Source organism: Fulmarus glacialis, unplaced genomic scaffold (assembly GCF_000690835.1).
Source record: "Fulmarus glacialis isolate BGI_N327 unplaced genomic scaffold, ASM69083v1 scaffold38353, whole genome shotgun sequence".
In the NCBI taxonomy this organism is placed as follows: domain Eukaryota; kingdom Metazoa; phylum Chordata; class Aves; order Procellariiformes; family Procellariidae; genus Fulmarus; species Fulmarus glacialis.
Window position 1 is genome coordinate 1 of NW_009205493.1, and position 22,499 is coordinate 22,499.

General features: G+C 38.6%; 1 protein-coding gene across 1 annotated transcript; it reads right to left on the reverse strand.

Annotated features, from left to right (window-relative positions):
- Positions 1 to 288: 288 nt before the first annotated feature.
- Positions 289 to 16,783, reverse strand: DNAJB14 (DnaJ (Hsp40) homolog, subfamily B, member 14; the record flags this gene model as incomplete). Its single annotated transcript, XM_009575413.1, has 6 exons — positions 16,613 to 16,783; positions 6,283 to 6,428; positions 3,058 to 3,243; positions 2,557 to 2,651; positions 1,765 to 1,874; positions 289 to 542 (listed from the first exon to the last, which is right to left on the reverse strand). Coding segments are annotated over exons 1-6 (949 nt in total), but the record flags the coding sequence as incomplete, so codon positions are not given.
- Positions 16,784 to 22,499: the final 5,716 nt, after the last annotated feature.

Here is a 22,499-nt window from a genome sequence, read left to right on the forward strand (position 1 = left end):
ATTTATATAGGAAAATGAAATATTGCCATGATAAAACATTGTGGAAAAGAATAGAATTCTTAGCTTTCATCCTTAACTTAGAGCAATTTCTTTCCATTATCAATTCACTGTAGTCTTCAATTTTCTGAGAAATGGTCACAGATAATAGAGTAGCAGGTTAAAATTGCTGATGATTTGCAGATGATTGTTAGGTCACTGAGAAATTAAGTGACACTGGGGTCACTTTTAGAAGTGAGAAACAGTAGGGAACCTTACACTTGCTTTCTCATTCAGGTATTTTAATAATACAAGCAATTGATTCTTGCTTGCAGCAATCTTTTTTTATAGTAATGCGTGCTTTCATGAAATTACATATATTACCAAACTTACTTTGTTGCCTTTCCTTCCAACAGTTATTACGAATGTTGGACACATAATCCTCTTCCACACTCTTTTCCACTTTCTGTAATGACACTCCTTTGTATTCATTTCTAAAGTCCTTGTTGACATAATAAATGACACCCAAGTTTTCTGTCTGCATTTTTATGGTCTGCCCTGTACTTCTGCAAAAAAGGAGAGAAGGTGGAGAAAGAGACTAGATATTTATTTGATTCTTCTTTTTACACCACAAATACACTTCTAAAAAATATTGCTATTACAGAAGAACAGCACATCACTGAATTTGCCACTTCAAGACAAGTAATGAAATGAATGGTTGTATAACCTGCCAGAGAATAAAATTACTACATTTACCTGAACATCAAACTTCTGCTGCTTAAACCCTTGATCTTGAAAAAAACCCCCCACTTTAGTAAGACCCTTGTGTCACACCTCTCTAGTCAAATATAAGCTTTGGTAATAGAAAATCAAATTCAAACTCAACAGAAAGAAAATCAGGTCACTGTTCTGTAGCAACCCAGCACAGGCATCTCCGTTCTAAAGTGTTTTCTGCCAGCCCTGACAAATCCATTTTCCTGCTGGCATTCTGTGGATTAAAAATCAAAGATTGTGCGCAAACATTTTGGCAGAGAAGTGTTTATAAGCATCACAACAGCTTAGTTGCTGAAGGGAAAAACATCACACTCCAGAAATAAAGAACTCTGAAAAACAAGAGAGGAGAAAAAAACCCTTTCTGTTGTGGGGCTGAGAGCTCTGCAAGGAACTAAGGACCTTTAAAACAGTTGTGGCGAGTGAGCTAAGTCTACTAGCTAGTTGCATGCTTGATGTTATTTATTTCTTGTCAAGGAAAAAAGGTTTATATATCCTACTGTACAAAACAGGTAAGTTTCATTAGTAGAATTCTTTGCAAGAAAACGAAGATAAACTATTCTATCATCACCTAGACTGAGGCAAAGAACAGACAACTTCCTCAGCCCTCATCTAGTTCAAAACTTAAGTAAGGATGAGAAAGTTGCTTTCAAGTACTTCACTTGCTACAAGCACAGGTGACCCCTAAAAGAAAAATGAGCCTTAGCGGGTTTCAGGATTCTATTAAACATGCTGGAGATGCAAACGCCTTTGCACCATGCTACGCTGCATGGACCCACTACCTTGTATTAGAAGACCTCCTAAACTCCAGGTATTTCTGACCTCTTTTCTCCATTACATTCTCACAGCATGTTCTTAGTACCTAACTTTCAAGTTTTGTTCTACTTCATCTATACCTTCCCTCCCTTTCCTCGCCGCCAGAAGTCAAGGAGCAACTAATGGAAGGCTCTAAGTGGGAGAGGATGATTACAACATCTTCCCCTCTGTTTTAAGCTAATATAATCAAGCATTACTTACGATCTTGGGTATAAGGCGTAAGGAGGGTTAGATACCATCAACTGGCTCAACAAGGAGACAAGGATCAACACAATAATAGGCATCAGCTGAATGAACATAGAGAAACCTCCCTAAGGAACAAAACAGATTCAGGTATTTCATAAAACAGCATCAAGTAAACAGGTAAATTGGACAAGATCTAACGCTAAGCATGACTTTCTGCTTTAAGCATCAAAAGCTGCTAGGAAAACTATAACTACAAACCTGCAAACACTGTGGTGTTATCTTAACTTTCCAATACATACACAATATTCAGAGAGTGCTCAAGCTGCAAGAGTTCTTGGGTTAGCACATAGCCACAAGCAACCACCAAATGAATAGCTGGATTCAGTTACATTGTACACCATGATTTGGTCTCATCTATACAGTGATATGTAATTATACAGGACTATATATAATTCATATAGATGAATATTGAGCCTTAAGTACAATTCTTACCTCAGCCCAAATACATTTTTAAATATAGAAAGGATTAGTGACCAGAATTAGTGGCATATTTAGGCTAATACTACCAGTCACTAGTAAGATGGTGACATAGAACAATAGATTTACAAACCCAGGCTATTATTTTCTCAAATTTGCATGTCTATTTACCAATCAGTAAGACTACCACCTGCCAAAGTTTTAAAATACGTAACTGGCAAGTACAAATCCTCCTCTACAGTACAGAGCTCCTGTACAGTCACATCACTGAAAGTAACTACCAGCAAATTTCACAATCCACAGTTTGAAGTCAATGGCATTTAAACATACATCACCCCTCTCTTCCTCCCTCTCATGTCCACTCTGACGGTGCTGATTAGGATGACTGTAGCCAGCACGACCATTAGAAAATGAATGTACACTACCTAAGGAAAGAAATATCCACACTTAAATAATGTAAAAAAAAACTATTTAGAGGTCAATACTGAAGCAACAACATAGAGCATTTAACATTACTGCACAATGACATATAAAATAACTCAACTTTAAGATATCTTACAATTTTGAAGTTGTTTAAAATAAATATTTTAAGTTCTAAGGCAACTGATTTGTTATTTCATGTACCGCAGAATCACCATAGTAACCCCAAAGAACTAACTCACATTTTGGGGATTTAGCAACACATAGGGGAAAAATAAACCGCGATGCAGATTAAGGAGTTGGGGTCCGAGGCACGTTGGAGTAATTTTACTGTTTTATAATGTCACAAACTCTAATGCCACTCTGGGAAGTACCACTGTATCCTGATGATATACTGATATATACAAATACCTGTTGGAAAGGCCCCTCCAAAAAACATGTTGAATAGATCCTCTGGAGTAATATCTGCCTCACAACCTTTATGGAAGTTGAATCTACCGTTGCTAGGGTGACTGCATGTTTGCTCTTCACTGCCTGTAAGGTCATACTGCTTTCGTTTTTCTGGATTACTCAGCACAGCATACGCATTTCCGATTTCTGAAGCAAGGAATAAAAGACAACTCCCATAAATGAAAGATAAGAGCTATTCCAGCATGAAAATTGCAATTTCAAAGTCAAGAATAGGCTGCGAATTATGTCCTTTACCGTATGTTACAAATCAACTATAGTACCACAAGGGCCAGAAACATCTCTACTTTTCTTAGCATAGCTTCCAGAAAGTTTCCCACCAACGCTATTCAAAGGCCTTTTATCCTGTTGAACTAGGCAGAAGGCAGGAGAGCTTTGATCCTTTTTCTAGGGGAACACCTACACCTGTGGAAGTGTTCTCTCTCACTGCAATTACAAAAAAAGCATCAAGCATTACAATGAGAGCTTTGAAGTGGGGTAATTGCAAAGTTCAGTTTGCTCTAGCAGCATAGCTTAAAAACATCATAGACTCAGTAGGTTTTCTTTGGTTTCATTTAGTAAGTGATGACTTCTTCGAATGCATCAACTTTATTGTCTACAAGAGTGTGAATGTATTTTTAATATGCTTCTTAAGATATTTTATGGATTACATTAAAAACACAAAGTTTTGCATGACGTAACGCGAAGAGTACAACATGCATGCACGACAGGAACACGTGTGTTCCCAAAGTTGGCAATACGACCTCAATGTTTGGAGTGCCTGGCCTGGATGCTTGTCCCTGTTCACGCTACACTATCACAAATGTACAACTTCAATTTTGACAGCAGAAAGGGAAAAACTGAGTTAGGTGAGCATGGAAAGAATCAGTGTGAAAAGACCACAAGCTCTACTGACTTTACAAGCTTTGACCCTAGCTGCTCTGCATAGATACACAGCTCTTGCAAACTGAAGGAAAATTTCTGTTGGCACTCGATGAACAATCTTCCCTCAGTCATATCTTCATTAAACTCTTTCTCCTTTCCTCTCTCTCCTCCAGGCCTCTCCAACAAAAGGCTTCTTTTGCAGCCAACCAACACAAGGCACAGGGATTACGTTTTTCAGTGTCGAAAAGCCATCAGTCATCAAAAGTTCGTGAAAGGTGCAACACTATAACCTCAACACAGGCAAATAAGACTACGGCTTTGCATAATTAATGTTTTCAACATTATCCAATCTAAAAAAAAGTTAATGAGTTTTAGCTATGTGCCTTTTCAGATGCCCTTAGAAATAATCATTAGCAATTCCTTTAAGTGGAGGAGAGCACTGCACTGAGAGCATGATATACACTACTGACAAGCACCAAATATTGCTACAAGGTTCCTCTGTTACTCAGCACGAGGATAAAATTGGTAGTAGAAATTTAGATTTTCCCAACAATTAAGAATTTAGAGAGACATAAATTAGGTGACTGCACATAAAGTGAAGACACCATACTGTCACGGTATGGTCAGCAATCTTTTTTGACTATTTGTAATTTGCTTTTGATTATTTGATGCTAATTCACAACAGATTTGATTCAAACATTATTTTCTTTAAATAAAAGACATAAAAAAATGAAAAAAACTGCTCAAAAGTTTCAAAGGAAAGATTTTTTATGAAGTTGGTAAAAGAGATACCAAGAGATTAAAAATGATTATATTTGCACAAACTTTTTAATCTAAAATATAACCTCAGGGAGACTGCTTAATACAACAGAAGAGTAGTACTAGGTAGCTCAAGATCTAAGTAAGTACCTTGCCTATCATCAAACTCAATTCTATTTTCTAATGTGACCTTTCCTTAAAATAAAGCATTATTGTGAAATAATAGCTATTATTATGAAACTCCTTTTCTCAGCTGGATATTAGAAACTAATCAGACACCTTTAGAGGCAAACTAAATCATAAATTTGCTCAGCTGTACAAAAAGATTACAATAATTTCAATGCAAGAAAAATGCTAGATTTCATTAAATAATTTTTAGTCAACAGGATTCCCCTACAAAATTTTCTGTTCATTTACTCATCTAGTTAAGAACCAGAAAGTGAAATTAAGCCAAAGAAATCAAACTTGTACAAAGTGCTAATGTTAAATAAAAGATTAAATAATAAGAAACTGATTTCTTACATTTTAAAGATTATTTAAAATGCTATTAACAGGGAAGAATTATTTTATTATAGGGCTGGAGCCAATTTTATAAGAATAATATCTTTTTTAGATAAAGCCATTACATAGCTGTATTAAAATAATCATTAGCCATCAACCTTCCTGCTATGTTCTACCTACTTTTCATCTGGAATTGTTAACATATTATTATAATTACCCCTTAAGGTCTGTATCAGAAGTCTTGCTCAGGACTTTTTTTTTTCTTTTTTCCCTCCCCCAGTTTAAGAGTTTTTCAAATGTCTGCATGTAAACATCACATAAGGAAAAAAAAAAAAAGATGTACCACAATCAGATTGTTTATTTATGCATGATCATTTCTTACATATTCACATTTTTCTTCATCTGTGTCTGAGATGAAGGTGTAGTTTTCTTTAAAAAGCTTTTCCTCAACAATTTTCTTTATGCAGGGCTAAGCTTGGCAGCTTAGATCAGGTCAAGTCAGATTGTAAATTTTACCTAATGGTCAAATGCAACTATTAATAAGGCCATGTTTGAACCCAAGTGTTTTTGTGTGGAAAAACTAGTAAAACTATACACATACAAGGAATTCTAAGGAAAAGGTAACAGCATAGCATGTGATTAAGTAAAAACTGCATTTTGCTATCAAGTACTACTTTGTTTTTTTCAAGCTCAAGTATAGTAAAGATTCAAGATACTAAGATTCAAATGACTACATTAAATCAACAGTAAAAGTGCAATTGGGTTTCACAGATCAAGTATTCACTCCCTGTACCTGAAAATTACAGTCAATCCTCTGAAACCGAACCCTACTCCAAAAGTCCACATTATTTATCTATACTTCTAGGTATATGTTAAGATAATAAAGGTAAAATATTTTCTTGGATAAAAATGTCAGTTTAATATTAACTACAAAACACCACACTGACAATTTTGTAAAAAGACAAGTGACCAATGCAGATGAATTTCTTTTAATCTGACAAAGTTTAATCATACAAGAAATTTTAAGTAAAAATGGTATTTTACTTTTAAAAGCCTCTGTTGCTCCAGGTGCATGGTTTTTGTCTGGGTGGTATTTCAAAGCAAGTTTTCTATAAGCCTTCTTTAGGTCTTCTTCACCTGCATCCTTTGACACCCCAAGGACTTTGTAATAATTTTTACATTTCTTTATACTGCAAAAGAAAGTGAAGTAAAATGTTGTAAACAAAAAGATGTAAAAGTAGTATGTTAGAACACAGCTGCAAATGAGATAATACATTGCACTGACGCAATACATTACATCTCTCACTTTCAATATAAAATATACAAAAAAATTCCACTCTAGAAACAAAGAATGCCATTTTTCATAATAAACTCACTACTGAGCACAATAAACTATTGTACTCAAAATTACTTACTACATACATTTATTTTACTACTTCTACTGTAGAACTACTACAGTTGTAAGAAAAGGTTTCAGTTTGCAATTACTGTAGCATTTCCTCATCCCCAATTATATGAATATTGCTGTTAATAATACATAAAATGAAGATTCCAAATTTACTTTGCAGAGCTAGCGGGTAGGAAGGCCTGTTTTGACTGTCAACAGCAAATGCACTTCGGTATGCATGATATAAACCAAACCAAACAATACCTCCCTTTCTCCAAACAAAAGTCAAGTCATAACACCATTCAAGCATTCACTTTTCAGGGAAATAAGGCATGTGAGAATACCTCTGCTGCTGGGAATGCACCTGGATCCTAACAAACTTTCTGTAAGTGTTTATATAAATTCAAAGAAACAACAACAGCTCCAGCAATTACAGATTCAGCTCATCTCATATCTTCAACGTAGCATTTCTTAAAACTCTGAAAACTCGGAAATACTGTTCCTGTAGGCTGTCTCACCCAGACAGGAAAAGCAAAATCTGGAAATGATGTAATGATTTGGGATGCTTTGCAATACTCAAAAGAGAGAAAGAGCAGTCCCAGGGGACAGATAAAACATTAATTGTATGTGGGCAGGAAGAACTGACCAAACCAATAAATACACCTTAAAATCAAACCAAGTTACTTGGGTAAGAATTCAGAAACTTAGAAAAATAAGGCCGAATCACAAACTTGCATTGCAGAAATGAGGCACATTGACATTTGGTGCATACCAAAAGAAAAGGGCTGGTCTGAGCAAGAAATAGAAATGACATCCATAAATATTTTAAAAGCTTCGTGTGAGTCTCTTCCCATGGCTGTAACTGTGTCCACATTCTCTTAAAAGCACAGATTTCTACGTAAATATGGGTTTAGTGTTACAAAGACTATACACACGGCAGCCAAGTGGAAAAAAAGGGGGTAAGCAAGCCTTTGGCATTTTCATGAAAGAAGAATGGGTACCCTGTAATTAAGGGAATGCTAGCATCAGAAGTACAACCACACCGTCGTGTGTGGTCCTTCACAGTCCACAGATTGATCAAATCAAGTTTCATTTGAGGGATCCCTTTTCCTGTGTTCAAATAACACGAGCTTTTATGGAAGTCTCGGTGTAATGCTCACAAGGGCACTGAATTGAATGCATGCAGGCGGCTGCCAACATGAACATCCTGTGAAATAAATATAGCTCATTATATTGAAGTAACATTTAATAAGCTCCAGTTAGGAAGCTGATAAAGCTAACTAAAAAGAACACAGTGAAACCATCCTCAAGAAAGAATGGAAAGAAAATATATTAAATTACACTGTGAATACTGGAAACTTTTGTTCGTTCATTTGTACAGTAAGAAAAAATTTTGGTAGTGTACAGGTCCCTTCACCCTTAGCCTCAAGACCTGGATTACTTATGAACTGTATCAAGAACAGACAGCCTTATTTTAAAGTGTAATAGTATCAAATTAAGCTTTTATTTCAAGAAATTGCTATCTCAGCACCCAATCTAAGTTCTTCTCTTCAATAATTCAGTATCTGAATTATCTGTTTGTGGACCAGACTCTTCAGAACTTTGGTTGATATAAAATTAGGTAGTCAGTCTCCAATTTTTAGCAAAGTTGTTATTTTATTAGCATTAAAACTGTCGTGTTAACCATTGTTCAAGTGGTGTTTCAAGCACTTTGCATCCTCAATAACTTTTTCCTCCAACAGCATATAGTCATTTCTCATGGAAGTAACAAACATGAAAAAAAAACATGAAAGTTTTGCAGACCTAATATGCGTTTATTTCAAACTCTAGGATGCAGAGAGGAGAAAAATGGAAAAAAAAGAACAACCCAAGAAATGCCAACCTGTTCTTCTAACCCTCAAAAACTCACCCCAGAATTTTTTCCCATTCACAACCAGTGAAAGTCCCCCAACGGGAAACCCTCATGGGAAAAGCAAATGGTTATCAACCAGAAGACGTTCAGGTCAGCACATGACGCACCAGCTTCCGACACCATGACCTGCTTAGAGCCAGTGCATCAAACCAGAGCTGCTTCCTGATGAGAAAGTGCAGGGAGACACTTGCCTTGTGAGTCATGTAGCACTTGCCCTCCAAAGGGATGAATGCAATCACCCTCCATGCAACAGCTATCCTGAGCCTGGTCCACAAATGAGCTATTGTTATTTATCAAGAAACAAGTGTTCAGCCACGGTGTAACAAGAGATATACTTTCTCTTAGCAAGTCTTTGCTAGTGATTACTTTGTTAAACAAAAAATTCTACAAATACACAAGCATCTCTACGCCAACATTCCTGATTTTATATGAAGCTATGATTTAATATTTCAAGCACACCTTGTATCAAATCGCCCTCATACCCTGACCTGCTACCCTAGGCTAAACGGCCAGCCTCAAACAAAGAAGCCTTTGTGAATTTGTGACAGCCACCCCTGACTTTTATTCTCCCTTGCGTGTTCTTGTCAGGATGGGCACGCTTACAGCAACACTGCCTGCAACAGACCTGTAACCAATCCTTCAGATTATTTACATTGCCCTCCTTTCTACTGCACAGGGTCAACGCTGAGATACATAACCCCTGTTCGCTGTTCAGGCCATTGCCATCTTCAGATCTCAACCAAGTCAGTGCTGGTTCTTACAAACCTCAGCAGCAAACGTAAGCTACAAGTACTCTGCTGGATAGCCTGAGGAGCAGGCTCTGCTGCATGTGACTTCATGGTGAATCACGTGGAATACGCGTATACATATGGCAATTTTGCGGAGTTTAGCAGGACTTTGGATTGGGCAGATCAAGCTTTAAAGCTAAAATACATTAAATTATTGTACAAATGCACAGGGGCTGAAAACCATACCTAAGCCTGGAATTCTCAGCAATGACCTTGTGCTATGAAGCCCTTGCTACACTCTGCCATTAGACAACAGTTTTATACAATTGCTTTGCCACTTCCAGGCAAAAAGCATCTGGACTGCAAGTAGCTAGCATCTAGTTAATGCAAAGTTTCCTACAGGGAGGGAGTTAGTGACTTCTGCCAGAAGGTCCCTTACTGAGCACAGTTCAGGGCAATCATTACAGGGTAACGGCCTCAGCAAAGTCCATGCAATTTTGCACCAAAACTTGTACTGCAGCAGCTTTGCACGGGGGATGATGGGACAAGTGAAGATGATCAGAAGGTGCATTCCAATTAGACAAAATTATCAGTGTTTGTGGTGCACCCCTGAGAGGCAAAACTTTAATGCATTACAAACTCAACCTGCTAAGTCAGTTTATAGCAGGATAAACTGTACGGGATCAGCAGGGGAACCCACCAGATCCTCAGGTCATACATGTGCTGTGCAGTCACCAGGCTTCTCAAACACTGTTGGACCACACACCACATCCCTCCTCCACCTTAAAGAGATGGGGATCATGGGCTTTGCACAGAGATTCTCCAAGACTTAAGTCCTCTTCCTCCAAACTATCACTGTAGAGAAATTTCTCTCCAGCCACTGGGAGCTCTTGGAAGCCACGGCCGATCTGATCCTTGTCCCTCAGCAGAAGCATGCCTTTTTGGACATATTCCTCACCCCTTGTCTCTAGTAGACTGATGTCTGACAATCCTCACTCTGCCAGAATCCCTCGCCTGGAACGTTGAACTGTCCTGTGGAGACTTGTCACGGTAGGGCAGATGGATGGAAGGAACCATCCCCTTCCCACTTGTCTCTTATTGCAGGCCACACAGCACCGGCCAGCAGAGGCTTGGAAAAATTAAGAATAAAACCAGCAGAGGTTTTGGAAAAGACCGATCACTCATGTTACTTACGGCTTTTAACCGCATCTGAAACCCCTGTCCTGCAGCACTCTCAGCATGAACAACTAACTTTCCGAAAGCTGCATTTCAAATTGTTGTTTGGTTGGTTTTGCTGCACTTAAGGCACTGTAGTGCCTAGTGCTAATTTTCTTGCATATGTAAACTCCACACAGATGTTTCTTTTTAAAATTGCAATTTACATAGCACTTGTTTATAGGCCGCCCCTTTTGTACTGAATTGGTTGGGTTTTTTGTTTATTTCTGGCTTATTTGAAGTTTGGTGCTTTCACTGTTAATTTGTTTGGGGTGAATTGCTTTTCTTGTGTTTTACTTTCTGGTTGGATCACTTCTGTATCTGAATTACTATCAAATTATTTCTGCTGTTTAGCTAATTTCTGTCCTTGCTGAATTGTTAGTCCCCTGCCAGCACCTTGGCACTGTCCTTCTGGTTAACAGATTTGCTGGCTGTTTTAGGACGGCACATTGCTGGATGTTCCTGAAATAATATCTGACTTGTAGAGAATAGACTTCTCAAACAGCGTGAGGGCAAGTGATGGCCTACATTCATCCACAATCTGTTGACAGAGGTATCTCGACTTGCAAAACTCCACTATCCCAGCTTGCAGTTCACAAGCCACCTGCAGTAGAACTGGTCAGCCAGCTTCAAACTTCAGCAACAGCCAATTCTGCCTGATGCTGGGCTCCTCTGCATGCCCTGACGGCTGAAGGCAGAGGAAGCCCTTCAGGTCCCGAAATGTCTGCTGTCGCCTGCAGAAATTCTGGGGCTACCACCACTGGTTCTCCTGTGACTACAAAATGATGTGATCCTACTGCTGTGGTTCTTGTTTCACTTTTCAAATCTACAATTCAGATTAGGTCAGCATCAACAGCTTTTATCAGGTTAACAAAACCTACCAGAGATGCTTGCATTTCTGTATCAAATACCTGCAGTGATCCATAATCAGGAAGTTTTAAGTCTGACTAGGTATTTCAAAGGGTCTTCCAAAGCCTCTGTCTACTTGCACAGGAACGGCCCAAAAGACAAATACTTCAACCGCAATCTCCAAAAGCTTTCAATGGGAGCCACAATTATTTCTCCCAATGGTAATCTGAACCGAGCAGCACAGTGAGCAGCAACGTGAATGTTAGCAACAAAGAACTGAGCGAGAGGAAGCTACGCTGACTTCTGATCCCAGAGTTGAGCAGAAAAACACAGTAAAATGCAAACCAATTTCTACATAGGTCAAGTTCCCAGTGATGCCAGAGGGCCCGATGCAAATGACATCTTGCAGCTGAATTGGGAATGTGCCAGTCACAGTTTGGATGACATAAGTGTGGTCTGCAAAAAGTGCTCTAGATTGGGAAGAGGTCACAGTGTTGTCGAGGAACTCAAGCTGGTACCAGCATACCCCTAGTTTCTGAAATAAATGCACCAGAAGTTTCAGATCTCTGTTTTACTGATAGTTTCAACAACACATTAGGGTGCTTGTCTTAGCACCTTCTTCTTAGACGTACCTGGTCAGTTTGTTTCTCCTGTGTGTATTACATGAAATATTCAAGGCTGTGTTTACATCAGCATACTTCTCCAGATTTTGTTTAAGCTTTTATTTTAGCTATAAAAGGTGTAGATCAGAGGCAGGAGCTTTCTGACAAAGTTCACCATATCTTCTGTGCCACTTTTCCATGACAGGCTTTATGACTGTGATTTCCACCTTGACTTTCTCAACCATTCAACTGGATATTTCAACAATTCACAGTAGTTCTAGCAGCCTAATTAAAAGCATGCCCTGATTGCTTTGCTTTGGGTTTTTTTTTTCCATTTTAGCACATGTTGATTGCTCTTATTATTCCACTTTCAGTTAATTATCTTCTTGACCCCATCTTAAAAAAGTAACGATATATCTTTTTGCTGAATTCGCAGAAGTCTCAGCAGAAGGCCTGGAAAAAGTCAGTCACACAACTTACATTCCTTCTAGTTTGATCCATGAAATGTGTAGAGACAATTTTTTGGTTTACTCTGTGAATTCAAATCAAGTTTCTGATTATTCTTGACCATTACTGGATAACATTTAATCCTGCCTTGCAAGCTTCCTACAGAACTCATGCCTCTATCGATTTGTTTTGGTTCTAGCTAAAAGATCCAAATATAAAATTTCATTCTTGTGCTCTCTTCCGAGGGGCAGGCACTGGCAGGGCAGGAAAAGCTGTATTCCACCAGTTTTCACAAGACAGCAATCCAACTTTAGCATACTACTAGTCATGCCAGTTATCCTTCAGATGTCAAAAAGGTAATATGGAATATATGTTACGGCTTATTTACTAAAAAGAGAGACATCAGACACCATTTGGGTTTTAAGATTATTTAAAGGGAGTCTGTATAAAGTGTACAACCTATCTATATCTCTGAAACTATTTTTTTTAAATCATGTAGTAGACAACAGATAATACACAGTTCATAACATAAAAAGGAATGGGGAAGATTAATACACAGCAGGCAAATGATCTTTTTTTTTTTATTTCATGCTAGTCCACAAAACCTTTCCAAAGGGTCTGAGTTGGTATGAGTGGGCAGATATGATGAACAGAATTTGTTTGAAAGTAATTAAGAACTCTGATAACTGTAATCCTGATCAGCACTTCTTCTTCAGTTGTTTTAAGTGAACTAGAAGAAAAGTTTAAATTTTCTTTCTTCCATGAATGTTTTGTTTCTTTATCTCAGCAAAAAATGCCAATAACCTACATCAAACAGTGAAGGAATTGCTTTAAAGCAAAGACCACAGAATCCAAAAGCAAATTCTCCCTTTTTTGTTGTGCACACGATTCTCATGCACTTATCTTAAGCTGACATTGCTCAGACAGCTTTCAATTGCCTAGAGACTTCTAAGACACTTGCTCTAAAAAGACATAAGTCTACTGTGGGTCCTAACATATTTCTGCTAGTCTCCTGTCAATCCCTCTGATATGCAGGTCACCTGAAGTGTTAAGGCAACTTGATCCAGCCCTCAGTGACAAGATAAGCATCATTAAGAAAAAGATGCATGTACTACAGCTGGTATTTTCAAAGCATTTCAATTCAAAAGTAACAAAGTGCTTTTGGGTATCTCAAGCTTCAAGCTGTCACACCGAAATGGAGAGCACCGTTCCCACAAAGAACAGAGCATCACCCAGCACTTATGCAATCAGTGGAAAGATACTGCATCTTACGCTTCTCCCTGTCGAGCAACTTGTTTGCAAGCTCATGTAATGCTATACAGAAGTGTTATGGTAGGTTGCTAGTGATCAGTGTCCCTTGTGTATGTGGGAAAAATAAAAACAGCGCAGAGATGCTTGTTTGTACTCACACCTACCCACAATACCAGAGTAACCCTGATGAAAATTAATGCAGTTAAATTAGTTATACTGCTCCAAGTGTGTCTTCACTATGCTTCTTAAATATATTGTCACAAGCAAATTCACGATAGCTGGACAACTCCAGGAACACTAATCAGGGATCCAAGTCAGAGAGCTCAGAGTCAGTCCCCCTGTCCGACTGCTCACTAGAGCTTATAAAAAAGGGTTTGAAATGGCATGTGTGGTTAAATAAAAAATGCTTTCTCTCGGTCTATATTCAATTACTAATACAGAACCAAAAACTCCTAGAGGGAAGAATACTTGAGGGTAACGACCACCTTTCAAATCATAAGCATACAAAACAACTTAGTCTGACAGAGTCAAATTCATGGTAAGATTCAGAATTTATTATAAATTGAAGATTTTGCTACCTTGCTGTCTAGAAATTTCTTTCCTTACAGGAAAAAAAATTAAGAATTAGGCATAAAACGCTATTTAAACCCACCTATTTTCACGCAGCATTTCTTCAACCAATTCAAAGGTCCAAAAACCATTGTGGTATGGCAAAAGCATACGGTGGTGACAAGCTCTACTCTCTGAAGAATACCCTCCCCAGTGGGGCACATTTCATTTAATTGGAAAAGGCTGGGGCCTGACTGAAGCAATAACATATGCAGCCTGTCATGTTTCCAACTAGAAAGCTCATTCTCACTGTGGTTTAAACATGAACTTTCCCTCAGCTATCATCACTGAATGTGTTATATTTTTCCATTAAGTTTTAGCCCACTGTTTGTATTTAATCCTGTTCTCCTTGGCAAGGCACACACGTTTTTTAATTCTTAACCACAAATTTTCTAAGTGGTGTGTCAATGTCACTAACTGACAACATGACGTTGTCAACAAATGTTTCAAAACTTCCAACAAGAACTGGGGACTTGCTCTGTTGATTACTGCACATCTAAACCAAAATTCAGCCTCTCTCCAAAGGTTTATAGACTGCTATATTAAAGGATGGTAGCATCACTCAAGCTAAGGTCAAGATACTGTTTTAACAACTTATTTTCTAAGTGGTATGTAAAATACAAACAAACATGAGTTGTTCTGCAAGCTATTACAATTGCTTATTTGCAAAAATCTGGGTACTTTTTAAAAACCCGAATTTTGTATTCACAAAGGGGATTGTTGAAATGGGTACGAAGAAGCAATGCTGCATCAAGATTATCCTCAATATGCAACTTCTGTGAACACCCCTAACTGGTTCTGATCTCAACAAACTGGATTAATTTTATCTGGTATCTAGTGAATCCCTTCAAGGAAGCAATACCCAATACCATGAAAGCATACCATGGAGAAAAGTTGGCTCTACAACATCATTTTACTCAAGAAAAAGTAGGCAACATTACTTTCTGGTAAAACAAACAAACAAACAAAAGAACTTGCAGGGAGCCTGATGTCAAAGCAGACTGCAGCTCAGAATGGCATGTCACGGGTGAGTGAATACTGGCAGTAATACAGCCTTCCTTGTAGCAGCTTTCTGAGATGTGTTACATGTCTTAATTTGATATAAGCCTCATTTTACAGAGGACTTCTTTCTGGATATTTTGTCTCACACGTCTGCGCACATACACACACATTTTGCCTTCATTTTAACAGCTAATATTTCAAGGTGGCCAAAAATGTACACACTTATTCAGGTTTTACTTTAGATGTATCATGAAGGGCAATAACATTAATAAGCAAAGACGATGGTAAATGAAAAGCTCTACTAAATAGCAACACCAGGAGGATAACCATGCCAGAGATGCTGCTGTCTACCTGCCTGAATGCAGAGCTGCTGTATCAACAAGAAAAGCTGCTTTTTCCTCACTGTTAGCACAGCTGAACAGATCATTGAACTTCAGGAAAAGATCCCAAGATAATATCAACAGCAACATACATTTCATACAAAAAAATTCACACACAAATTTGTTTTGCACAACAGTTCATACAATCTACACAAACTAGGAGACAAGGACCTCTTGATTTCCCTTCTTCGAGCTCCCTTGAAAATACTGGGGCTAGGCTTATCTGAAAATATACGTGGGTTTTGAGGTGTGCAATTTTAGAGTGGCTGTATCCATATTTCTTTAGCAGAAATCAGGGCGCATATCAAACAGTATTTTTCTCACTCCTACAGCCAAAAAGTGTGCAATGATAATATGACTTAAGAGTTACTCGCCTCAAAAGGACATTTTTATTGATCTTTGTTTCTTTCCGCACATCCTCCTTTCCTGATGTCACCCCATCTTAATACTATGCTGCACGAAGTCCAGACAGAGTTTATAATGCAACTTAGACTACGTGCTTCAGTGCTTCTCAGATACCTGTACTTCCAGAACAAAATAGTTTTAACACTGGTCTAAGACCAGCCTGTACAGCAATATTAGCTTGAAAATGAATTTCAGGAGCCAGCATGTAATGTAAACTTAGATATCATGAGTATAAAAATATTTAAGAATAGAAACACTGTCCTGCAAGTTCTACTATAGAATTTTCATCACATCTTCCATTTAACATGAGATCTACTTAATAACTATTTTGAGTATTTTCCTTTTAAACCATCAAGGTTGCTTTATATAAAGATGAGTATCATCTTTCTCGCAGAAAGTGACAGCATCCCATACTGGGTTTAAACACAGCACAACTCTCCTCTTCCTGAACTGAATCACAGTTCAGTACAAGTAACCCCTCTCAGCTAACCTTGAATTTTCTGTTGCTTCTTTAGATGCTAGAGCTGAAAGCATAAGTACATAACACACAGAATGAAAAGCAGCGATGTATTTAAGCAAGGCCATACCTGAATACTCCTTCCATTTGGTCTTTGGTGTAGCCTTTTCCACTTTCACCTGCAGCAGATGCATTGCTCTCCTTCGTGCTATTAGGCTTACTTTGATCATTGCTACTGGCTGGTTTTCGGCAGTAAGCGCCTCCCCCAGCAGTACTTCCATTCTTCATAATAGCTTCCAACAAAACTATAAAACAACAGTATATCATAGTATCATTATAGGCATTAGCGATTAAGTCGGGGCTCTCAAGTATCTTAAATGGGAGCACCACATTGTAAAAGACTAGCTACTACATTCTCCCTCCTTATCGATCACCACTTTGTACCACAAACGTTTCTGAAGCCAGTCTAGCAACTCCTTTTCGTGGCAAAACTATGGAAAAGTGTTTCAAAATTAGTGGCTGGACTCCCCTCCATCTCTGCCAAGGTAATTTAATACTGGAGAGAATTTGTCCAGGTCCTTCATTTCCAGATGGTTTTTAGAGGCACTGAACCCATTGTTTGGGGTGAAAACATCAGAATACCTGAAAATAGAAAAGAGAAACTAACCTAGCACTCTAAAGAACCTGCAGATTATTCCAGACCAAGCCCATCTCCAACACATTTCAGTTGCTACAGTACATAGCTATTTGTAACCTGAGTCATTAGCGGCCACAAACTGATGCACTATACCCTTTCCAGGCAATACCAGCTGAAATTCAAACTACTGTTAAATGCCACAGATAAGTCAGGACCAGCCAACTACACCCAACTCTTGAGAGCTGGATCTTGAAAACCAGCATACTTTCGCTAGATCTTGAAATCCTCTTTCCTTCCACGTTGCAACAGATCTCAAATTTAGCAGTTTTAATAAATCATCAGACACTAAGTTTTCTTTTTCTTTCTGCATATAAGCTGTATTTTGGGGGTATCTATCTTACCAATAAATCAGAAACAGTACCATTCTAACTTAAGGGACTGCACACAAAGCATAATGTGGATCAAAGATTATTAAATAGCCTATCCTTCCTGAAAAGAGATCCCTTCAGAGCAAGATAGCAAACTACGTAAGCCAAATTTGTTTCATAAACAACTGAGAGTTACTATCTGCATAAAAAATGCCCTAATAAAAATTCCCAAAGAAAAATGTCCCACTCACTGTGAAAACATGTTACAGCTTTACTGTTAAAAAACATTTTCTTCTAGAAGCTAGTGAGAAGAAGCCTGAAGGATTTTCTCCTAAATCTAATTAAAAAATTTCTCCTCTGACTAGCATGGTCTCTCTTACAGCAGTAGAAAACTGGGATCCTACACATCATAGCTTGTATCTCAGAGAAGCACAGGAAAGAAAAGAAAGTGGAGCTTTGTTTAAAAGGAGGAGAACCTCTTCCTTAAGATGTGTTTCTTAAAATTCTCCAGTATTTGCTTTTACTTATTAATTCACTTATTACCCACTGGCCACAGCAGTCTGAAGTACTGCAGATGAATAGCTACACTCGGCCTGAAGAAAGTCAGCTGACTCCAGTGCCTGCCTCGGCAAGATTCACCAATTGATCAGATCAGGCTTTTTACTGCAGAAATAAAGAAAAGGCTAACATTTAGATGCTGAGTTGTATACCGACTGGATGTTTTCACTACAAATGAAACAAAGTTCTTGAAAACAGGAGAGCTATAGTTGCATTATGGATTATAGCTGAAGCACGTATCCAAGTATTTGCAACAATTTATTCTAAAATCATCCGTTATGGCATTTAAAGTTCTGAGGTAAATGAAGTAATAACAACTCCAACAAGGTGACTGTGTCTGCGGGCTAAGAACTAATCAAGAACAGAGATTTGAACAGACAGTGCCCTCAGAAGGAAGCATTTTCAGTCCAAATGCGCTCCAGACAAGTGAGAACAGAAAACAAAATTATTCTTTTTCTGTTCTGTGACATTAGATATTTAATAATGGTATCACGTGGGATCCTATCGAACATGTGACCCTGACTTACCCTCTAGAGATAACGCTTACTCAACCATTTTGCAAATCCTGCCTTTATATTGGTACTGCTCTAGAAATTCCGCATCCCTGCACTAATGCTTGTGCAAAATCAGTAGTAGCAATAATGGTAGAAACGCAGGTATAGACAACAGTTTGCATTTTTAACGCCCAGTGTCTCTTTCACAGCAACCTTAGCTGGTAAGTCTTTTCATGAATTGGTTTGGCTGCACTATACTTTCAACACTACTACTTCCTAATCACCTTCTCAGACCTCCCATCCCCATAACAGACCTGCACTGCTGAGAAGACAGTGCAGAATGCTTGCAAAAAAAAAAAAAAAAAAAAAAAAAGAAAATCAAACCTTTAAGTGTTAACTTCTTAAGATAGCAGGACACAGCATATACAAATATGCAATTGTTCCATGTTGAAAAAGAAAACTGTACAAAGGGTCTGGGGCCATTGTTTTCCTCAAATAAAAGATACAGTTCAGATACTCAGAACTTTTGGCAAAACCAGCTGTTAGAACTGTAGTACTAACAGTGTATTGAAGAAAACTTTCACTGTGCATCTAGGTATTTTAAAATAGGACATACAAGGAACCAAAGACATATTTTGTTAGCAGTAAGACAACAAATCTTATCTCCAAATGTGTCTGAAGGCTCTCGTGTGTGTACTGTTACCTGCTGCTGAATGAAAGACCCCTGCACTGCATTTGATTCCATTATGCATTGAACATGACCCCCACTTTCACTAATGGAAGAACTGTTGAATTCAGAATTCATACTAACACCCTAAAAAACTAAGCTCACATACTCCTGAAAAGTTTGTTTTTACAGGCAGCATCTGAAATAGTGCAAGAAAATCTTAAGAAGAACTGAAAAATAAAGCTGTCCTTAATGTCATTTTCTGCCTTCAACTCCAAAAAGAATGGCACCTAAGTTTGAAAAGGAGATCTTGTCCTTTGTTATCTTTAAATCCACTCTTACAAATCTTTTCCAGACAAGCAATTAGTTTCCATTCAGTTGCAAGATGAATCATTAGCAAAAATCATAATCAAGCAATATTTTGAACAGCTAAATTGTAAAACAATTTTCTAGCAAAGAGTGACATCAACGTGAACACTGCTACTATGAAGTCATTAGCAAAGTATCATTAAATAAGCACTGACCTTACATTTCACACTAATAAAGCCTTAAAATAGCACTGCTGCAGTCAGCGTATTTCAGGCAGAAGCTTTGTTTAGCAAAACTAAACTTCACTGATGACTGAACTAGTGCTGAATGCACTTTAAATGCAAATGTCGCCAAAACCAAACCACACACAGTATTGTTTTAGAGACAATAGTTAAAACCTGCTCTCTGTCCTTTTACAATCTGCTGTAATATCGAGAGGAGGAAGCTCCCACCAGTAAAAGATTCAGCGCTATGTTCTCATTGCTTTTATCACTGATGGAACATCATTTGTGAAAAGGTGGGCAATTGTTCCCAAAACGATACTAAAGATACAACCTATGAAGCATCCGTGACTTCAGTGACAAATTGGCACGAAATACCTTCTAATACATACCCCGAAGAGAAAATAAGTGAGCACAGTGACAACTGGGGCTGCACCATATTGATCTATCACCATATAAACCCAACACATTATGACTGTAAAATAAGAATTTGTGTTAGAACTAAGAAAGCTCACAAAACCTTAACTGTTTCCTTCTCTTGGGTATGTGCTATGACATATTTTTAATTATCTAATGAATTACTGTTTTTTTTTCTCCAAGTGGACCCCCGCTTAATTTATCTAAAAGATGACAATGAGATAATGAAGCAGTAATTTCATCTGTTCATCAGTGTAAAATTCCAGTTCTAATTTATTGCACACCTTTCCATTCCTGTCCCGAAAACAGGACATTCTCTGTCCTTGCAGCTTACTGCACTTTTAACAGGGCTATTTAAGTGCCACAAACTTTAAAAAAAAAAAAAAAAAAAAAATCAATTAGTTGGTGTTGTTTTGGGAGGAAATGAGATGAGTTGAAAAGAATTACCAACCTCCACAGCTAGAAAACTGAAGCACAAAAATATTACAAGTTTACAGAGTCCCCTAATTTCTAAGTACCTAGTTCAAATCAGGCCTAGGGTAGGGCCTGATTTTTTTCAGTGGTATTAGGGCATCTGCAATTCTCATTAGCTTCAGATGGAGCTTTAACTGCCCACCAGTTCCACAAATCAGGCCCTTGTTTCAAGCTGAATACCTGAAAAATGAAGCACAAACAATTAGCCATCACTAATGGAAACCGAGTGAAGTGCCTTATTTAACATCACAGAGAAATTCTGTGAAGCATTTCGTTTCTGTACACAATTCCCCAGATTACAGTCCACTACCAAACCACAAAACCATCTTCTTTTCACCAGATCTGTACCTCATGTGTGACATACTTTGCTAATTTCCACAGTGAATAAAACAAGTGTCCTACAGACAATAGCCTAATTAGCCATCTATTTCTTGCACTGAATACTTTACAATGGTGGTTATGTAGTAGCAGTCCTACTTAAAAGAAAAAAACCCCAAACACTTAAAACATAAATCAGATGGAGGTGTCTTTTTTTTTTTTCCTGAGAGCTACTGTAACTCTTATCTTGCAGGTATAAGATGGTAATAAGCTATGTGAAGCAGACAAAGCTATTCACTCTCCTTGGTGGAAGAAGCTGCATTGAAACCCTCAGCCTTCCTGCCTATTGGCCAACACAGCTTCCAAAAAGCTGAAAGTATTCAGCACGTCATCTTCTTAAGCCACAGAAATTTAGGGGAATATGGCAAACTTCTGAGTGTTTTTATTTCAGAGAGATATCTAATGTAGCAAGAATATAAACAGTGCCACATTCTTGATCCAAAGCAATGGTTACCTTCTTCCAGGTGATTTACCAGCAACATCCATCCTGTCTTGCAGGAAAAAAAAAACAAAACACACACCCAAGAAACTATATACTATAAGAAAGAATAGCACTGATGAGACCTTCGCTTATTGTTTGCATATAAAGAGTAGTCAGGAGATTCAAGAGAGGACAGAAAACGCTCACTGAATCTGCTCACCCGACTTAAACGCTTCACTACAGAATAAAACACAGCACAGAATACTTCCAGTCAGGATTTCACCCCAAAGTCATGTTCCAAAAATGGTAAATGCTGCAGCATTTACTTCAGTACAGAGCACTGAAGTCCTTCCTATTCCTTCCATAGCACAGACAATGTAAGTGAGAACCAGAGGAACGCAACAAGTCACTGCTGTGTTCAAAGGTATTCCGAGCCAACTTCTGACACGGTGCAACAGAAAGACTCCAAGACAGGTAACAGCTCTGCATACACTGAAACCTTACTATTGTTCCTTTTAAAAAATCATTTCTAACCACCTTTTGCTAGAAAGGTGCTAATTATTTTTCAAGTTTTAGCACAGAAGTGTCTGAAGAGCCAAAACCGAGAAAACCCGAACCACAAGTTAGAGGATGAAGACGCTGCCCACTCTGGAGCAGCAGCTCTTATTGCAAGCTGTTAGCGAGGACTAATTCACGGTGACAGAAGAGAAGCCAACCCAGCCCGCCTCGGCCAGGGGCCTGAGATGTCCTGCTGCTAATCGGGTCTAAGCCTAGGCTGTATGGCTACGCTTGTATTGATGTCTAAAGGGAGGGGGGAAACCCAGGCGAGGAGCTGGGTTGGCCCAGCGCGAACCCCTTTGGCGAGGAGGGTAGCCCCACTCCTCCCCGCCGCCCGAGGCCAGAGGCATGCACTGACGCTGGAAATCCACCTGCCCAAACCGCTCCTCCTGGGCACTTTAACCATCGCTTCGGCCTTTTCTCCCAGCCGAGTCCCCCGCACCGCCAGGGACCCCAGCCCGGGCTGGTTTAGGGGCAGCGCCGTCCCCGCACGGGGCGGAGGACGCACCTCTGGG